This window comes from Pongo abelii, chromosome 13, assembly GCF_028885655.2.
Source record: "Pongo abelii isolate AG06213 chromosome 13, NHGRI_mPonAbe1-v2.0_pri, whole genome shotgun sequence".
Lineage (NCBI taxonomy): Eukaryota > Metazoa > Chordata > Mammalia > Primates > Hominidae > Pongo > Pongo abelii.
Window position 1 is genome coordinate 17,788,799 of NC_071998.2, and position 16,300 is coordinate 17,805,098.

The 16,300-nt window shown below is 36.0% G+C and overlaps 1 protein-coding gene across 1 annotated transcript in view; it reads right to left on the bottom strand.

Moving 5' to 3' along the window:
• Window positions 1-16,300, bottom strand: part of LOC100443657 (contactin-associated protein-like 3) — a 234,210-nt gene that overhangs the window by 15,758 nt on the left and 202,152 nt on the right. The window contains 3 exon segments of the mRNA XM_024252621.3: window positions 10,860-11,099; window positions 13,501-13,719; window positions 14,758-14,928. Coding sequence (XP_024108389.2) covers window positions 10,860-11,099; window positions 13,501-13,719; window positions 14,758-14,928 — 630 coding nt within the window.

Sequence of the window (16,300 nt, forward strand, 5' to 3'; positions counted from 1 at the left end):
AATTACAGTGTAAAATTCTATGTCTTTTAGTATATTTGCAGGCATGTGCAAACATTGCCATGATCAATTTTAGAGTATTTTCACTCCCCTCCCGCCGCACCTTCTTATTCCCTCCTACAAAACCCTCCATATCCTCTAGCAGTCATTCTCTGTTTCTCCCCAACACCCTAGCCTAGGCAACTACTAATTTATTTTCTGTCTCTGCAGAGGTTCCCATTCGGGAGATTTCATATCAGTGGAATCATATAACGTGTGGTCTTTTCAATCTGGCCTCTTTCACTTAGCATGGTATTTTCAAGGTTCATCCATCTTGTAGCATGTATCAGTATTTTATGCGTTTTATTGAATAATATTTCATTGGATGTAAATAGTAATGGATGTGCCACATTTTGCGATCCATTTAACAGCTGATAGACATTTGCGTTGTTTCTACTTTTTGACTATTACAAATAATGCTTCCATGAAAATTCACATGTAAGTTTTTCTATGGACACGTTTTTATTTTTCTTAGGAATATATACCTAGGAGTAAAATTGTTCAATCTTATGATAACACCAACTTTAAAATTTTGAGGAGCTGCCATATTTTTTCCAAAATAGCTATACCATTTTACATTCCAAACAGAATTTTGAGGGTTTTAATATCTCCACATCCTCACCAACATTTATTATTATCTTTCTTTTAAATTACAGCTATACTTGTCTGTGTGAAGAGGTATTTCATTGTGACTTTGATGGCATTTCTCTACTGGCTAATGTTGCCAACTACTTATTCATGATTTTATTGGACATTCACACATATTTGCTGAAGAAATATCTATTTATAAGCTTTACCTATTATTTAATTAGGTTAAATTTCTTTTTCTTATTCACTTATTTGTTTTTTTGTTTTTTTGAGACAGAGTCTCACTCTGCTGCCCAGGCTGGAGTGCAGTGGCACGATCTCGGCTCACTGCAAGCTCTGCCTCCTGGGTTCACACCATTCTCCTGCCTCAGCCTCCCGAGTAGCTGGGACTACAGGCACCCGCCACCATGCCCGGCTAATTTTTTGTATTTTTAGTAGAGACGGGGTTTCACTGTGTTAGCCAGGATGGTCTCGAACTCCTGACCTCGTGATCTGCCCACCTTGGCCTCCCAAAATGCTAGGATTACAGGTGTGAGCCACCGCACACGGCTTCTTATTCAGTTGTAAAAGCTCTTTAAATAATTTGAATACTAGACCCTTATAAGAGACATGATTTGCAATAATTTCTTCCATTCTGTGGGTTATCTTCTCTTTTGTTCTCCCATGTTTTGAGAGTTTTATAGTTTTCGTTCTTACATCGAGGTCTATTTGGTACATTTTTATGTATGTGTGAGAGAGAGGTCTAATTTCATTCATCTCCATGTGTATGTATACTCAGTTGTCTCAGAGACTACTTCTTCCCATTGGGTTGTCCTGGCACTCTTGTAAAATCCATTGACCATAAATGGCGAGGTATCTATCTGGACTTTCAATTTTATCCCAATGAGCTATCTGTTCAGTCTTAGGCCAGTTATATACTGGTTTACAGTAAGTTTAGAAACTGGGCAGTGTGAATCTATCAAATCTCTTCTTCTTAAAGATTGTTTTGGCTATTCTGCATCATTTAAATTTTCATATGAAACCAGCTTGTCAATTTCAGGAAAGAAGCCAGCTGGGATATTGATTGAAACTGTACTGAATCTGTATATTACTTTAGAGAACACTGGTATTTTATTTATATTAATTATTCAATCCATGACATGAAATATCTCTCCATTTATTTACCTTTAATTTCTTTCAACGCTTTATAGTTTTCAGTGTGTTTTCCATTTTTGTTAAATGTATTGCTATGTATGTTATTCTTTCTGATACTACTGTAAATAAAATTGTTTTATTGGTTTTATTTTCAGATGGTTCATAGCTAATGTGTAGAAATACAATTGATTTTGTATATTGTTTTTGTATTCTGCAATTTTGCTGAACTTGGTTTTAGTTTTAATAGTTTTAAGTAGATTCTTTGGGTTTTTTTTATATAAAAAGTCATGTCATCTTCAAATAGAGATAGTTTTATTTCCTTTCTAATTTGGATGTTTTTCTCCTTTTTTTTTAATTCATTTTCTTGCCTAATCAGTCTGGCCTGAACCTCTAGTACAATGCTGAATAGAAGTAGTGAGAGTATACATTCTTGTCTTGTTCTTGATCTTAGGAAAAAAACATTCAGTCTTTATAATTAAATATAATTTTAGCTATGAGTTTTTCAAAAATGCCATTTGTTAGACTGAGGAAGTTATCTTCTATAATTAGTTTACTGAATTTAAACAAAAATTCACGAAAGGATGTTGGATTGTATCAAATGACTTTTCTGCATCAGTAGAGAATATCATGTGTTTCTGTCCTTTATTCTAAGATATAGTATATTATATTAATTGATTTTCAGCTGTTAAAACAACTTTCCATTTCTGGGATCACTTCCACTTTGTCTTGATGTATCGTCATTTTTATATGTGACTGGATTTGCTTTGGTAATACTCTGTTCAGGGTTTTCACATCTATCTACTTAAATGATATTGGTCTGTAGATTTAAAATATATATACTAATATATCTATGTCTGGCTTTGGTATTAGGGAAATACTGACCTTACAGAATAAGCTGAAAAATGCTCCTTTCTCTTTTATTTTTTGGAAGAGTTTTGAAGAATTAATACTTCTTATTTAAATAGTTGATAGATTTTTAAATAGTTGATATATTCTGATAGTTGATAGCATCAATTGTTTGAAACCATCTGGACCTGGGCTTTACTTTGTGCGGTATTTTAATATTATTAAGACATTCCTTTTATTGTTATAGGCCAATTTATATTTTCTCCTCCTTCTTGAAACAGTAGTAGTAGTTTGTGTTAATTTTGTAGTTAGTGTCATCCTAGGAATTTGTCCATTTTATCTAAGTTACGTAATTTTTTTCAACATACAGTTGTTTATATTCCCTTGCAATCCATGTTATTTCTGTAAGGTTGGTAGTAATATCACTCTTTCATATGTCATTCTAGTAATTTGAATCGTCTCTTCTATTCTTGGTCAGTTGTACTAAAGGTTTGCCAATTTTGTTAACAATTTTAAAGGACTGACTTTTGGTTTGGTTAATTTTTTCTGTCACTTTTATATCATCCATTTGAGAAATTTCTCCGGTTTTACTTATTATTTCCTGCTTTCTCCTTACATTAGATTTAGTTTGCTCTTCTTTTTTCAGTGTCTTAAAGTGGCAGGTCAGGTTTTTTATTTGGGAACCATTTTTCTTTTTAAATATTGATGTTTACAGCTTTAAAATTCCCTCTAAACCCTGCTTTAGCTGTGTTACTATATGTTTTAGTAATGTTGTATTTTTGCTTTCATTTATCTCAAAGCCTTTTCTAATTTCCCTTTTGATTTCGGAGTGTATAGTTTAATTTCCACATATTTGTGATATTCCACAATTTCTTTATGTTATTAATTTCATCTCATTGTGTTTAAAAAAGACCCTTCATATGATTTCAATCCTTTTAAATGTGTTGAGGCTTGATTTACAGGTAGCATGTTGTCTAACCTAGAATATGTTCCATGAACACTTGAGAAGAATATACATTCTGCTATTGTTAAGTGGTGTGTTCTACAGATGTGTCTTAGAATGATTGCGTTTTTATTTTTTTCAACTCTATTTTCTTGGTAATCTTCTGAGTGATTATTCTATCCTTTATTGAAAGTGAAGTATTGAATCCTCCAGGTTTTATTCCTGGTTTTTCTATTTCTCTTTTCTGTTCTGTCAGGTATTCTTTATGTAATTTGGGGCTATATTATTAACTGCATGTAAGTTTGTAATTGTTATATCTTTTTGAGGAAATTAACTTTTTATCATTATAAAAGTTTCTCTATTTCTAGTAGCACCTTTTGTTTTAGAGTTTATTTTTTCTGGTATTAGTATAGTCCCTTTGGCTCTCTAGGGTTACTCTGCATGGTACATGTTTTCCCTTCTTTCATTTTCAACTAAATTACCCCTTTCAATCTAAATTGTATGTCCTTAGACAGCATACAGTTAAGATTTCTTTTGTTATCCATTCTGACAATATTTGTCTTTTGATTGGATTGCTCAATCGATGAACATTTAATATTATTATTGATACAGTTAGATTTACATCGGCCATTTTCTTTTTCTTTTTCTATGTTTCATTTGTTTTCTTTTCACTTTCCTTCTGACTTATTATTTTGTATTGGTGGATATTTTGGAGTGTAACATTTTAATTTCTTTCTCAATTTCACTATACTTTGGGGTAAAATATATATAATATATAATTTGCCACTTAACCATTTAAAATGTGAAATTCAGTAGCATTAATTAAATTCACAATGTTGTGCAATTATCACCTCTTTTGATATCCAAAATTTTTCATCATCCCAAAGTTAAACTCTGTATTCATTAAGCAATAACTCTCCATTGCCCCCTCATCTCAGCTGCTGGTATCCTTGAATCTACTTTGTCTCTACAAATTTGTCTATTGATATCTAGTAAACATGGAGTTATATAATATCTGCCCTCTTGGGTCTGGCTTATTTCACTTAGCATAATGTCTTCTATGTTAATTAATGTTGTATCATGTATCAGAACCTCATTCCTTTTAATCGCTGAACAATATACCATTATATGTACACACTACATTTTTTAATCGATTCATGTGTTGATGGACACTTGTATTATTTCCACTATTGTGATTAGTGCTACTGTGAACATTTGTATACAAGTATCTGCTTGAGTTCTTGTTTTCAATTGTTTTGGTTATATATGTAGAAGTGGAATTGCTGGGTTCGAAGGTAATTCTATGTTTAACTATTTTGAGTTAACTCTAAATCAATTTCTAGTGGCTGTGGCATTTACTTTCCCACCAGTAACAAAAGAGAGTTCCAATTTCTCTAGGTTCTTGCCAAAACTTGTTATTTTCTGTTTTTATTTATTTATTATTTATTAATTAATTTATTTATTTATATAGTCAATCTAGTAGGTTTGAAGAGGCAGCTCATTATACTTTTCGTTTGCATTTCTTTAATAACTAATTGATGTTGAGTATCATCTTTCCATGTGATTATTGACTCTTTGTATATCTTTTTGGAGAAATGTCTCATCAAGTCCTTTGTCCAATTAGACTTTTTGTTGTTAAGTTGTGTAAGTTATTAACATATTCTAGATAGTCAACCTCCATCAGATACATAATTTGCAAATAGTTTATCACATTCTGTGGATTGTCTTTTTACTCTCTTGATAGTGTTCTTTGATACACAGAAGTTGTTAATTTTGATAAAGTCCAAATAATCTATTTTTGTTGTTGTTGTTGCCTGTGCTTTTGGGGTGGTCTTTGAAAAACCACTGCAAATCCAAGATGATGAAGATCTGCCTATATATCTTCTCCTAAAAATTTTATAGTTTTAGCTTTTAGATTTAAAACTTTGATTCATTTTGAGTTAATTTTGGTTAAGGGTCTAACTTCAATCTTTGCATGTGAACATCCACTTTTCCTACCTTTATGTTGAATAGACTGTTGCTTCCCTATTGAATGATCTTGACAAAGACTACGTTAAACATCAATTGACCATATGTATGAAGGTTTATTTCTGGCCTCTCAGCTCTATTCCATTGATTTATAGGTTTATCCTCATTCAGTGCCACATTGTTTTGAATAATGTAGTTTATAGTAGGTTTTGAAGTCAAGAATGGTGAATCCTGCAACTTTGTTCTTTTGTAAAATTGTTTTGCTTATTCTGGGCTTTTTCAAATTTTATTTAAATATTGATAGGGGCTTTTCCATTTGTATAAAAAGTGCTTTGGGGATTCTGATAAGAATTACATTGAATCTGCTGGGGCTGTATTGTCATTTTAATAATATTAAGTTTTCCAATTCATGAATATGGAATGTCTTTCCATCTATTTAGGTCTTTCTTTAATCTCTTTCAACAACGTTTTATAGTTTTCAGTGTCTAAGTCTTTCACTTTCTCGGTTAAGTTTATTTCTAAGTTTTTTATTCTTTTTGATGATATTGCAAATGGAATTGTTTCCTTAATCTCACTTTCAGATTTTTCATTGCTAGTGTAGAGAAATACAACCAAATTTTTGGTGTTAATTTTGTATCCTGCAACTTTGCTGAATTTATTTTCTCTTAACAGCTTTTATTTTCTGAAGAGTTTTCTACATATCAGATAATGTAATCTGAGAGCGAGATAGCCCTTCTGTTCAAATGTGGATGCCTTTTATTTCTTCTTCTTGCTTAATGACTTTAGCTGGAACTTCCAGTACTATGATAAATACAGGTGGTAAAACTGGGCATACTTGTCGTGTTTCTTATTTTATGGAAGAAGCTTTCACCATTGAGTATGATGTTAGTTGTAGGTTTTTCATATATGGCCTTTATCATATTGAGAAAGTTCCCTTCTATTCCTAGTTTATTGAGTGTTTTTGTTTTTAAATCATGAAAGGTTACTGGAGTTTGTTAAATTTTTTTTTCAGCAACAATGAAGATAATCATGTTTTTTTCCCCCTCATTCTATTAATCTTGTGTAATATGTTGACTGATTTTCATTTGTTGAACCACTCCTGAAATCCTGGGATAAATCCTACTAGGTTTTGGTATATAGGCCTTTTAATATACTTCACAACAATGTTTTATTTTCTTTAGTGATTGCTCTAAGCTTGCATTATATATATATCTTATCAATAATATGCTTCAGGTTTACACTAACTTAATACAAGTTAGATTTAGGAAAGTTATTTCTACATAGCTCTATTTCTTCTCTTTTGGAACTATTTTTATGCATACCAAACCCATTATTATTTTATATAATTTGTTCTCTTTTTAAAAAATCTGAGAAAAGAAAAAAAGAGCAAGTAAATATTTATAGACTTTGTCTATAAACTCTCTTATTTACCATTTCTAGTTCTCTTTCTTTGTTCCTCTGACTCATGTTACCATTTGGTGTCATTCCTTATTTCAGTACAGCCTTGCTCCCATCTGTCTCCTCTGTGCTGTTCTTTTGTAATATATTTCTATAGGCCCGACAATGAAAATATATACATTATATATTTGTATATTCTCTATTATAGTTTTATACATTGCTTTTTAAAATAGTTAAGCACTGAAAAGGGTAAGAAATATGACATTATACTTTCTTTTATAATTACCTGCACACTTACCTTTATTACTGCTATTTGCTTTTTGTGTGTAGATTCAGATTATTGTCTGGGTTATATCCCTTCAGCCTGAAGGAACGTTCTTTGTTATTTCCTCTAATGCAGGCTAATAGCAGTGAATTCTCTGCTTTTTGTAACTAGGGATATATTTTACTATCTTTTTTAATTTTTAGTTTTTATGAATACCTAATAGTTGTACGTATTTATGGGGTACAGGCAATATTTTGATACAACCAAACAATGTGTAATGATCAAATCAGGGTAACTGAGATATCCATCACCTTAAACATTTATCATTTGTTTTTGTTAGGCATATTCCAGTTCCACTCTTCTAGTTATTTTGAAATATACAATAAATTATTGTTAACTATAGTCATCCGGTGCTACTGAATATGAAAGATGGTTTTGCTGGGTGTGAGTTTCTTCATGACAATGGTCTTCTTTCATCTCTTTCAATATGTTATCTCGCTGTCCTGTGGCCTCCATTCTTTCAGATTAGAAGTTAGCTGTTGATCCTGGCATTTCCTTGTATATATGATTTTTCTCTTACTGCTTTTAAAATTTCCTTCTTGACTTTCGCTTTCAAAGTTTTTAATAAGATGTGTCTGGATATAATCTTCTTTGTGTCATGTGTATTTCACTGAGCTTCTGTATCTTAGATTAATGATTTTTATTAATTTGGGGATGTTTTCAACCATTATTTTTCAAATATTTTTTTCTGATCCTTCTCTCTCTCCTGGTATTTTCAATTACATATATGTTGGTGTGCTTGGTTACGTCTGATATTTCTCTGATGCTCTGTTTATTTTTTTATTATTATTTCTCTGTATTCTTCAGGATACATAATCTCTATTGAGCTTGCTTCAAGTTTGCTGATTCTTTTTTCTTTTCTCTGTTAAACTTCCCTGGCTTAACTCATTACTCTTTCGGAGTTATCAACATTCTATTAATTGCTTACTGCCAATATCTTCATACCACTATGCTTAAACTTATCCATGCTCTGTTCCAAATAGAAATCAGTTCACTTGGGGAGGGCTACCAAGCTGTGTATTTGCATGGCCTCCCTCTACCTCTTGGTTAAATGTGCCTCGCTGCTTTGAAGCTGTGGGGAGTGAGTGGCCTGCTCCTTTGTAGTAAAACCTCTGCTTACAAGTAAGGCACAGGGTGGGAAAGGTAACTTCTTGCCTTGCCTCTCCTGGTGGAGAAACTGTTCCTTACAAGCAAGCTGGAATGAAGGCAATTGGGACACAGGATTTTCCAGCTGCCACACCTGAAGACCTTATGTCCTGGAATGAGGAGTTGGTGTAGGAAGGAAACCCCAGACTTCTCAGCTGTTTCTGCATGGACAGAGCTTCTGTCCTACAAAACTGGGGACGATAAGAAGTGCTGGCGCCCAATCTTGGGGTAATGCAGTATCTCTGGAGTAGGACCAGGGTAGAGAGGAAACCTTTGGCTTCTTGGCTATATCCATATAGAGTGGAGCTTCCGTCATACTGAGCTAGGGATGGGGAGGTGCAGGGAGAGGGTCTTGGCTTAAATGCCTCAAACTCTCACTGTTATTACTGATTAATAAATGTTTCTTCATTTGATGTATTTCCTTAGGACATTTTCTAAAGACTTTCAATAGTTGTTTTTTAAAATAATAATTTTTACTAGTTATGCCTGTTTCTTACGAGAGAGGGTTTACAGAACTCCTTATGTGGCCAGCCTGGAAATGCCAGAGTACCAGGTTTTTTATTTGAATTTTACCTCCTCTTTAAAAATCGATTTGCTTTGTAGGAAGCATGAAACAGAACTCCTGAAGTAACTAGAGAAAAGGTGATTTGAAGACTAACCCTCCTTCAAGGTCAGAATTTAGAAATGTTCTTTTATGCCAAAGATGTTTCTCAAATTTACTGTTTGGATATAAAGGCTAATCCAAAGTGGTATCTACAGCATTCTGAGAGAGAAAAGTTGAAGGGCTTTCAGCTTCTCTTAAAACACTTTATGAAAGGTTGATATTTTAATTTTATATCAAGTTAATTCCAAAAATGTGTTTAGTACACACATACACATACACACACACCCCAAATATACCTGTAAATAAAAAGAAAATGTTGGGTGATGATCACTGTCTTGGAATACTACTCCACTCTTTCCATTTCCATAAAATATAAAGAATTTACTGAAAATCCAGATCATTCTTATTAGATTAGGTAATCTAACTATAACATATGCCCCAGCCACTGGAGGACCATTTTCCATTTACTTACCTTATAATGTCTATCGTTAAGAAAATTTTGGGTTATAAAATAACATTCAAATTGCACTTAGAAATCAGCACTTGTGCTCATGAAGGAGTGGTTACTCCTGATGTTGGCTTTCGGATATAAAAAGGGCTCTGTATTTGTACCAGAGCTATGAGATTTGTTAGCACAGAGATCTTCAGGACTAATAAAAGACATATGCAAGACCTTTTGAAAATTTAAATGACTTCTAGATAATGAATCCTCAAAATTCTTTTGAAAGTCACACAATTTTATAGTGATTAAAGCCTGTTTTGCTGCTAAAAATAGTATGTGTAACAGCCCAGAGACACTTAAAAACACAATTACATTTTAGCTCTGATGACTCAATATTGTAAAAGGTTTCATAAAAGTATTATAAATATATTAAATAAGTCAGTACAGAGTACTTAATACTAAAATCAGTCCCTTTTTCCTTTTCTTTTTTTTTTTTTTTCTTTCCCCAAGACGGAGTCTCACTGTGTCGCCCAGGAGGGAATGCAGTGGTGCGATCTCGACTCACTGAAACCTCTGCCTCCTGGGTTCAAGCAATTCTCCTGCCTCAGCCTCCCGAGTAGCTGGGATGCCCAGCTAATTTTTGTATTTTTAGTAAAGATGAGGTTTCACCATGTTGGCCAGGCTGGTCTTGAATTCCTGACCTCGTGATTCGCCTGCCTTGGCCTCCCAAAGTGCTGGGATTACAGGCATGAGCCACCACGCCCAGCCCTTTTCTTTTGAAAACATGATTGTACCTGAGCAGAAGCTGTGTGATACCCCACTACACTCCTTTAAGAAGAGTCAAACATCATAGAGCAAAGTGTTTGAGTGATCCTGTTAATGACTGTCAATATTTAGTTAAATATTATTTTCCCCTTCTAGTTAGTATGCTTGTTTTATAAGAAAAGACATTTCTATAAAGGCCTTTTGAATCACTTAAAGTCATTGTCACAAGGGACAATGGGTAAGACGATTGCTCAAGCCTAGGAGTTCAAGTCCAACCTGGGCAACAGAGAGGCTTGAATAGCAATAAGTTGTCTCTAAAAATTAAAAACAAAAATAACAATGATGCTTTACTGATGTTAAAATTAGAATAGTACAAGGACAGAGTTTTGAAAACCAAATTATTTCAAGAGGATTAGCATTGAACAGATGCTAGGGGTAACCCAGAGATCTTCTAAACAAGAAACCCAGAGAGGACTGATAGCCTGAAGTTTTCAAAAACAGTCATATCCCTTCTAAATTCAATAGAGGAATTTGGTACAGAAATTATTCCATTTCAAATAATTCAATCTTATTCTTTCTTTATAATATCAAATGCCAGAAGCATTCTTCATATTATTTAAGTTTCACGTACTTTCCCTATAACCTGCTCCTTGGTCACCCTTACCATTGGAGCAGAACGGCCCATCATAGGCTGAGAAGGCACAGTCACAGGTGACCCCTCTGCGTTTCTCTCTGCATCTCCCTCCATTGCGACACAAGTGTCCATAGGTGCTGCAGTGTCCTGCACACCCTGGCTCCACTCCTGGCGTCACTGTGGCTCTTTCTTCCAGATCCAGGGCCACCCCGTTCAACTGCAGAGACCGAATGCATCCTAGAAAGCCTCTCTGTCTGGTGGCCGTTCCACCTACAACGGAAACACTGCAAATAGAAATGTGTTCCTTGGTATTTTATTCAGGATTTTATGTCCATGTCAAACTCAGGCCTTATGGAGAGTGGCAATAATCACAATGTGTCAAAAAATTTTGTGAACATACACAATTTTGAAAATATAACTGTTATGAGATATGAAGCTTTAAATGACATTGAATAAAACATTTATTTACATAACTTTCAAACATGGTGAGTCTGGCAAATAGTCCTTCTAAAAACATTTCCTTAACTTCAGGTAAGAAAGAATTTCACTTTAGTTCCTTTACAAAGAACAAAATACATAATATAAACCACATCAAACACTATTTCACTTTCTGTATGAAGAAGAATGTGCATTCATCAAACATTATTTTAATTTCTTTATGAATAAGAATGCGCATTATAATGGTTAGGTGTGAACTTCCAAATTTTTCCCAATAATAAAAATACATATGGATAAATTTCTTACTTGGATGGACTCTAAAAATAAAGTGTGAAAGGAAATGGAGAAGCAAAGGAGGGGAGGTTGGAAGGGGTGACACTGTACCCCAGGATCTCCTCCTCTCAGAGGATACAGTGCTAAACAGTAATTGAATACTGCATGCATGCATATTTTGTCACATCAAACTTGAATGCTGAAGAAACCATTTAGAGAGGTTTACACTCTCTACAGGTTTACACCATTTACAGAGGTTTGTCACTGTGTAGTGACAAACACCATTATGAAGGCGACAATTCTCAATGTTAGGAGCATGGAAATTACCTAGAGTTTCTGGAAAATGCAGAGTTTTTAGCCTCCTCCCAGAGATTCCAATTCGGTGGGCCTAAGGTGGGGGCCCCAAATCTGAACTATCAATCAGCTTTGTGGGTGATTCTGAAGCCAGTGATTCATCCACCGCAATGAATGCTGATTCTAGGTGAATTTTATGCTAATTGTGTTTCTAGGCATTCCCTTAAATAATCTCCAAGATTACAAGTGAGAAAATCAAGTTCTTGGTTTGACCCCTCCGTGTAGTCTTCCTTTCCAGTAGTTTGATGGTTTCATGTCCTTTGAAAAAGCCTCACTGCACCTTAATAGAAGAGCTAACCACGCGTGAAGCTAGGTTTTAGGAAGTCATGGTATAACACTCCATCCACATCCACATACATACGTGGGTTCACATGTAGCATTTAGTACCTGGAAGTTGTATCTACCCTCCCCTGTAAATTAGGTTGGATGATAATTTGTGATTTAGTCCAGTTTTAATTAGATTGCATCCTTATTCGCTTTAAAACGCTTAAGAAATGAACAAGTGAGAGCTTTAATCTGTGTAGCTCCTACGTTAGAATAGTTTCAAAAGCAATATAGCAAAATATATTTTTCCCAAGGGGAAAAATAAACAACAGTGATAAAACAGTAAGTAAGCAAACTAAAGGAAAGACTTCCAGAGCTATCACCTTTAAATAAACGGAGTGCAAGAACAGACGAGCCAGAACGGGTAATAAACAAGGAGCCTGTGATGAGAGCCCCAGAAGTGAGAACAGCAGCAAGGAAAACCGGGAGTGGGCTCCTGGAAGCCTGGCCCCAGGGAGGTGTGCAGTGCTGCTTCCAATCAGCGGGTATCCTGCGATCTGGTTTTGAGTGGACCCTGGAGGACTTCTGTCCCAATTACAAGCTCTCTAACTCCATCGAGAAGTGAAACTGAAGAAATGGATAAAAATGTCTAATGATCTCACTAATAGTGTTGATAAAATATAGCTGTCACATATGCCAATCCTCTGCAATATGAATGGTTCAAGTTTGGGGGTCGGCTATCCTGGGATCCCTCTCATTAGCTGGTTGCTCCACCACTCTGAGGCTTGGCTATCTCATCTGTAAACAGATGACAATACCTAAACATTGACACCTAAACACTGAGATACTGCAGGGCCCGGTGGCTCGCGCCTGTAATCCCAGCACTTTGGGAGGCTGAGGCGGGTGGATCACGAGGTCAAGAGATCACGACCATCCTGGCCAACATGGTGAAACCGTGTCTCTACTAAAAATACAAAAATTAGCCAGGTGTGGTGGCACCTGCGCCTGTAATTGCAGCTACTCAGGAGGCTGAGGCAGGAGACTCGCTTGAACCCGGCAGGTGGAGGTTTTAGTGGGCTGAGATTGCGCCACTGCACTCCAGCCTGGGCGACACAGTGAGACTCTGTCTGAAAACAAAAACAAAAACAAACAAACAAACAAAAAATGTCAAATAAGAAGCACACAGCAAGCTCCTGGAACCTACCAGGTTATCAGCAAATAGTACCAATAGCAGTAGTTGTTACTGTTGGCAACTGTTGCTCTCAGTACATTACAGTTCTTATTTTCTTTTGGTCCCTCTCTGGACTCACACTAAATTCAGTTATAAACCACCAGCACTCACCAATGAAGAGCTGGCTGTTGAGCTGTAAACGAACGTGCCCATCAGCAGGGGCAGGCTGCATCTTCTGAGGAAGCTGATCAACTTGAAGAGACGCTCCTTTAACATTTCTCTCTGCCCTCACGTGGTGCCACTGATTGTCATTAAAGGGAGTGGGTGACTGCACCGTGACCTCACAAGGTCCATTCCCCACATCAAAGGAAAAGGTCACTTCTGTGGGAGCTAGAAATATTAGATATGAATATTGCTCAAGCAAATTCACAGAAAACTGAGTCTTGTGCACACAGAGGAAAACATGAAGGCATGCTCAGGATGGAAGGAGATAATGACGGTGATGCAGAAAAACGTGACTGTGAGTTAGGGGGGTGGGGCATAATAAATCTGTATCCTGGAGGAAAACAGAACGGATTTTAACATATTTATCCTTAGAGTTCACAACTCAACCTTGTTAAGTCCTAAATAGTAGAGATATGTACCCATAGCTGGAATACCCATAGCTATGTACCCATAGCTAGAATACCAAATAGTATTTGTTTTTGAGGTTTCAGTAATTTTATTTACAAACGGCTCAAAGTCTCATCTAATTCTATAAACACCGAATGTAAATTTTGACAGTCATAAATTAAGCTATGAGTACATGAAAAACAATATGTCTGGTCCAATATTTTTGGAAATCAGTAAACAATGTGATGAGTTTGGTTTAAAGCTCTGGCTCTGCTGTCCTGTACTCTAGGGAAGGAATGACATTTTAATGGATTATTACTTGCTTCATGCTTCATTGTTTTATTTTCTCTTAAAAATGATTACTGGCTGGGTGTGGCAGTTCACACCTGTAATCCCAGCACTTTGGGAACCCGAGGCAGGCGGATCACTTGAGGCCAGGAGTTGAAGACCAGCCTGGTCAACATGGCAAAACCCCATCTCTACCAAAAATACAAAAATTAGCTGGGCATGGTGGTGCACGCCTATAGTCCCAACTACTCAGGAGACTGAGGCAGGAGAATTGCTTGAACCCAGGAGGCTGAGGTTGCAGTGAGCCAAGATAGTGCCACTGCACTCCAGCATGGGTGACATAGCAAAATCCTCTCTCTCTCCCTCTCTCAAAAAAAAAAAAAAAAATTACCTAAAATCATAGAAGTTTAGTGTTTTATAATGAAATAGAATCACAAAGTAAGAATGAAATACTAACATTTTATTGAGTTAAAGCTTTTATTGCTAAATGATGGGTATCCTGTGACTTGTCCAGAGTGGCCAGCTTACCCCGCAGCTCAATCCTGATGAAGTCTGTGATCCCCAGGTTCTCCATAAACACCCCAGAGGAAACTGTGGTCTTAAAAAAGAAACACACGTCAGCAGTGAGTTCTCCATGGAAAGCAGGGAAATGAAGGTATGAAGTCTCAGTGTTGAAGGAAGCTGAATTCCAAAATGACTCTGTTTACAATAGAGAAAACGACAAAACGAAAAAAAGTCATGAAACAGAAATAAGTTACATTTGATACAGGATTATGACTGCTAAATACATTAATAGAATCTATATGAGCTTTCACTGGGGGTTCTGAGCATCCATGTCATATATTGATGACATCAAGAGCTAAATGGTGATTATGTTGAGGATTAGAATTCTGTGTTCAGAGAAGGCCAAACAAAAGCAAAGCAAAAGCAATGAAACCAGTTGGGAGATTGCGCAGCAACACAATAGGGACAGGGTCAAGTTCAGAATCACCTCAAAGGTACGACCAACAGAACTTACTGAAGAACTCGGTAAGATGTGAGAAGAAGGATGGAGTCTGAGATGACTTTGGGGTTTTTGGTCTAACTGGGAGGGGAAATAATTCTGAAGAAGCAGGTTTGAGCAGCAGCTCAGTTTGGGACATGTTTCATTTGAGATATCTATTAGGCATCCAAGTGGAGATTTGAAGGAGGTAGTTGGATAAATGACTCCAGAAGCCAGAACACAGACTCTTGCTTTCTTTCCTGCACACACACACACACACACACACACACACACACACACACACACACACACACACACACACACACACACAGTCTTAATTCCTTTCATGGCAAGAACAACCAAGAACAAGAAGAAGCTTATTTGTTCCCTTCTGTCCAAAACCCATCCCAGGACTGCACATCACACGTATTCCTCAGGCCTCTTTAGTGTCCTTCATTCTGGTACAATGTGTCAGTCTTTTCTTATCTTTTGTGTTCTTTTGACTTTTTGGTATTTTTCAGTTGACTTGCAGAATGTTCCTCAACTTGGATTTGTCTGACATACTCATGATTGGATTCATGTTGTGCATTTTTGTCAAAAATACCGCAGAAGGGCCGCTGTGTTCTTCTCAGTGTGTTGCAGCAGCAGGCAGCAATGCTGATCAGCCCATCACTGGTCCTGTTAGTTTCAACTGCCTTGTAAAGTGGCATTTGTCGAGTTTCTCCAACATGAAGTTATTATTTTTCTCTTTGTAATTCATGTATTTTTGACATTTTAAGGTTACAGAAACACAACTTTACCCAGTTTAAAATTTTTTCATCCAATGGTTTTACAATATATTGATGGCTCCTGATTGAATTTTTATTCTGATGGCTGCCAATGGTGATTTTCTAAGCTCTGTCATTCCTTCCACATTAATTGGTTGACATGCCTCCGTTAGAAATAGCTTTTCTCAGCTAGGCGCGGTGGCTCACGCCTGTAACCCCAGCACTTTGGGAGGCCAAGGCGGGCGGATCACGAGGTCAAGAGATCCAGACCATCCTGGCTAACACGGTGAAACCCAGTCTCTACTAAAAATACAAAAAATTA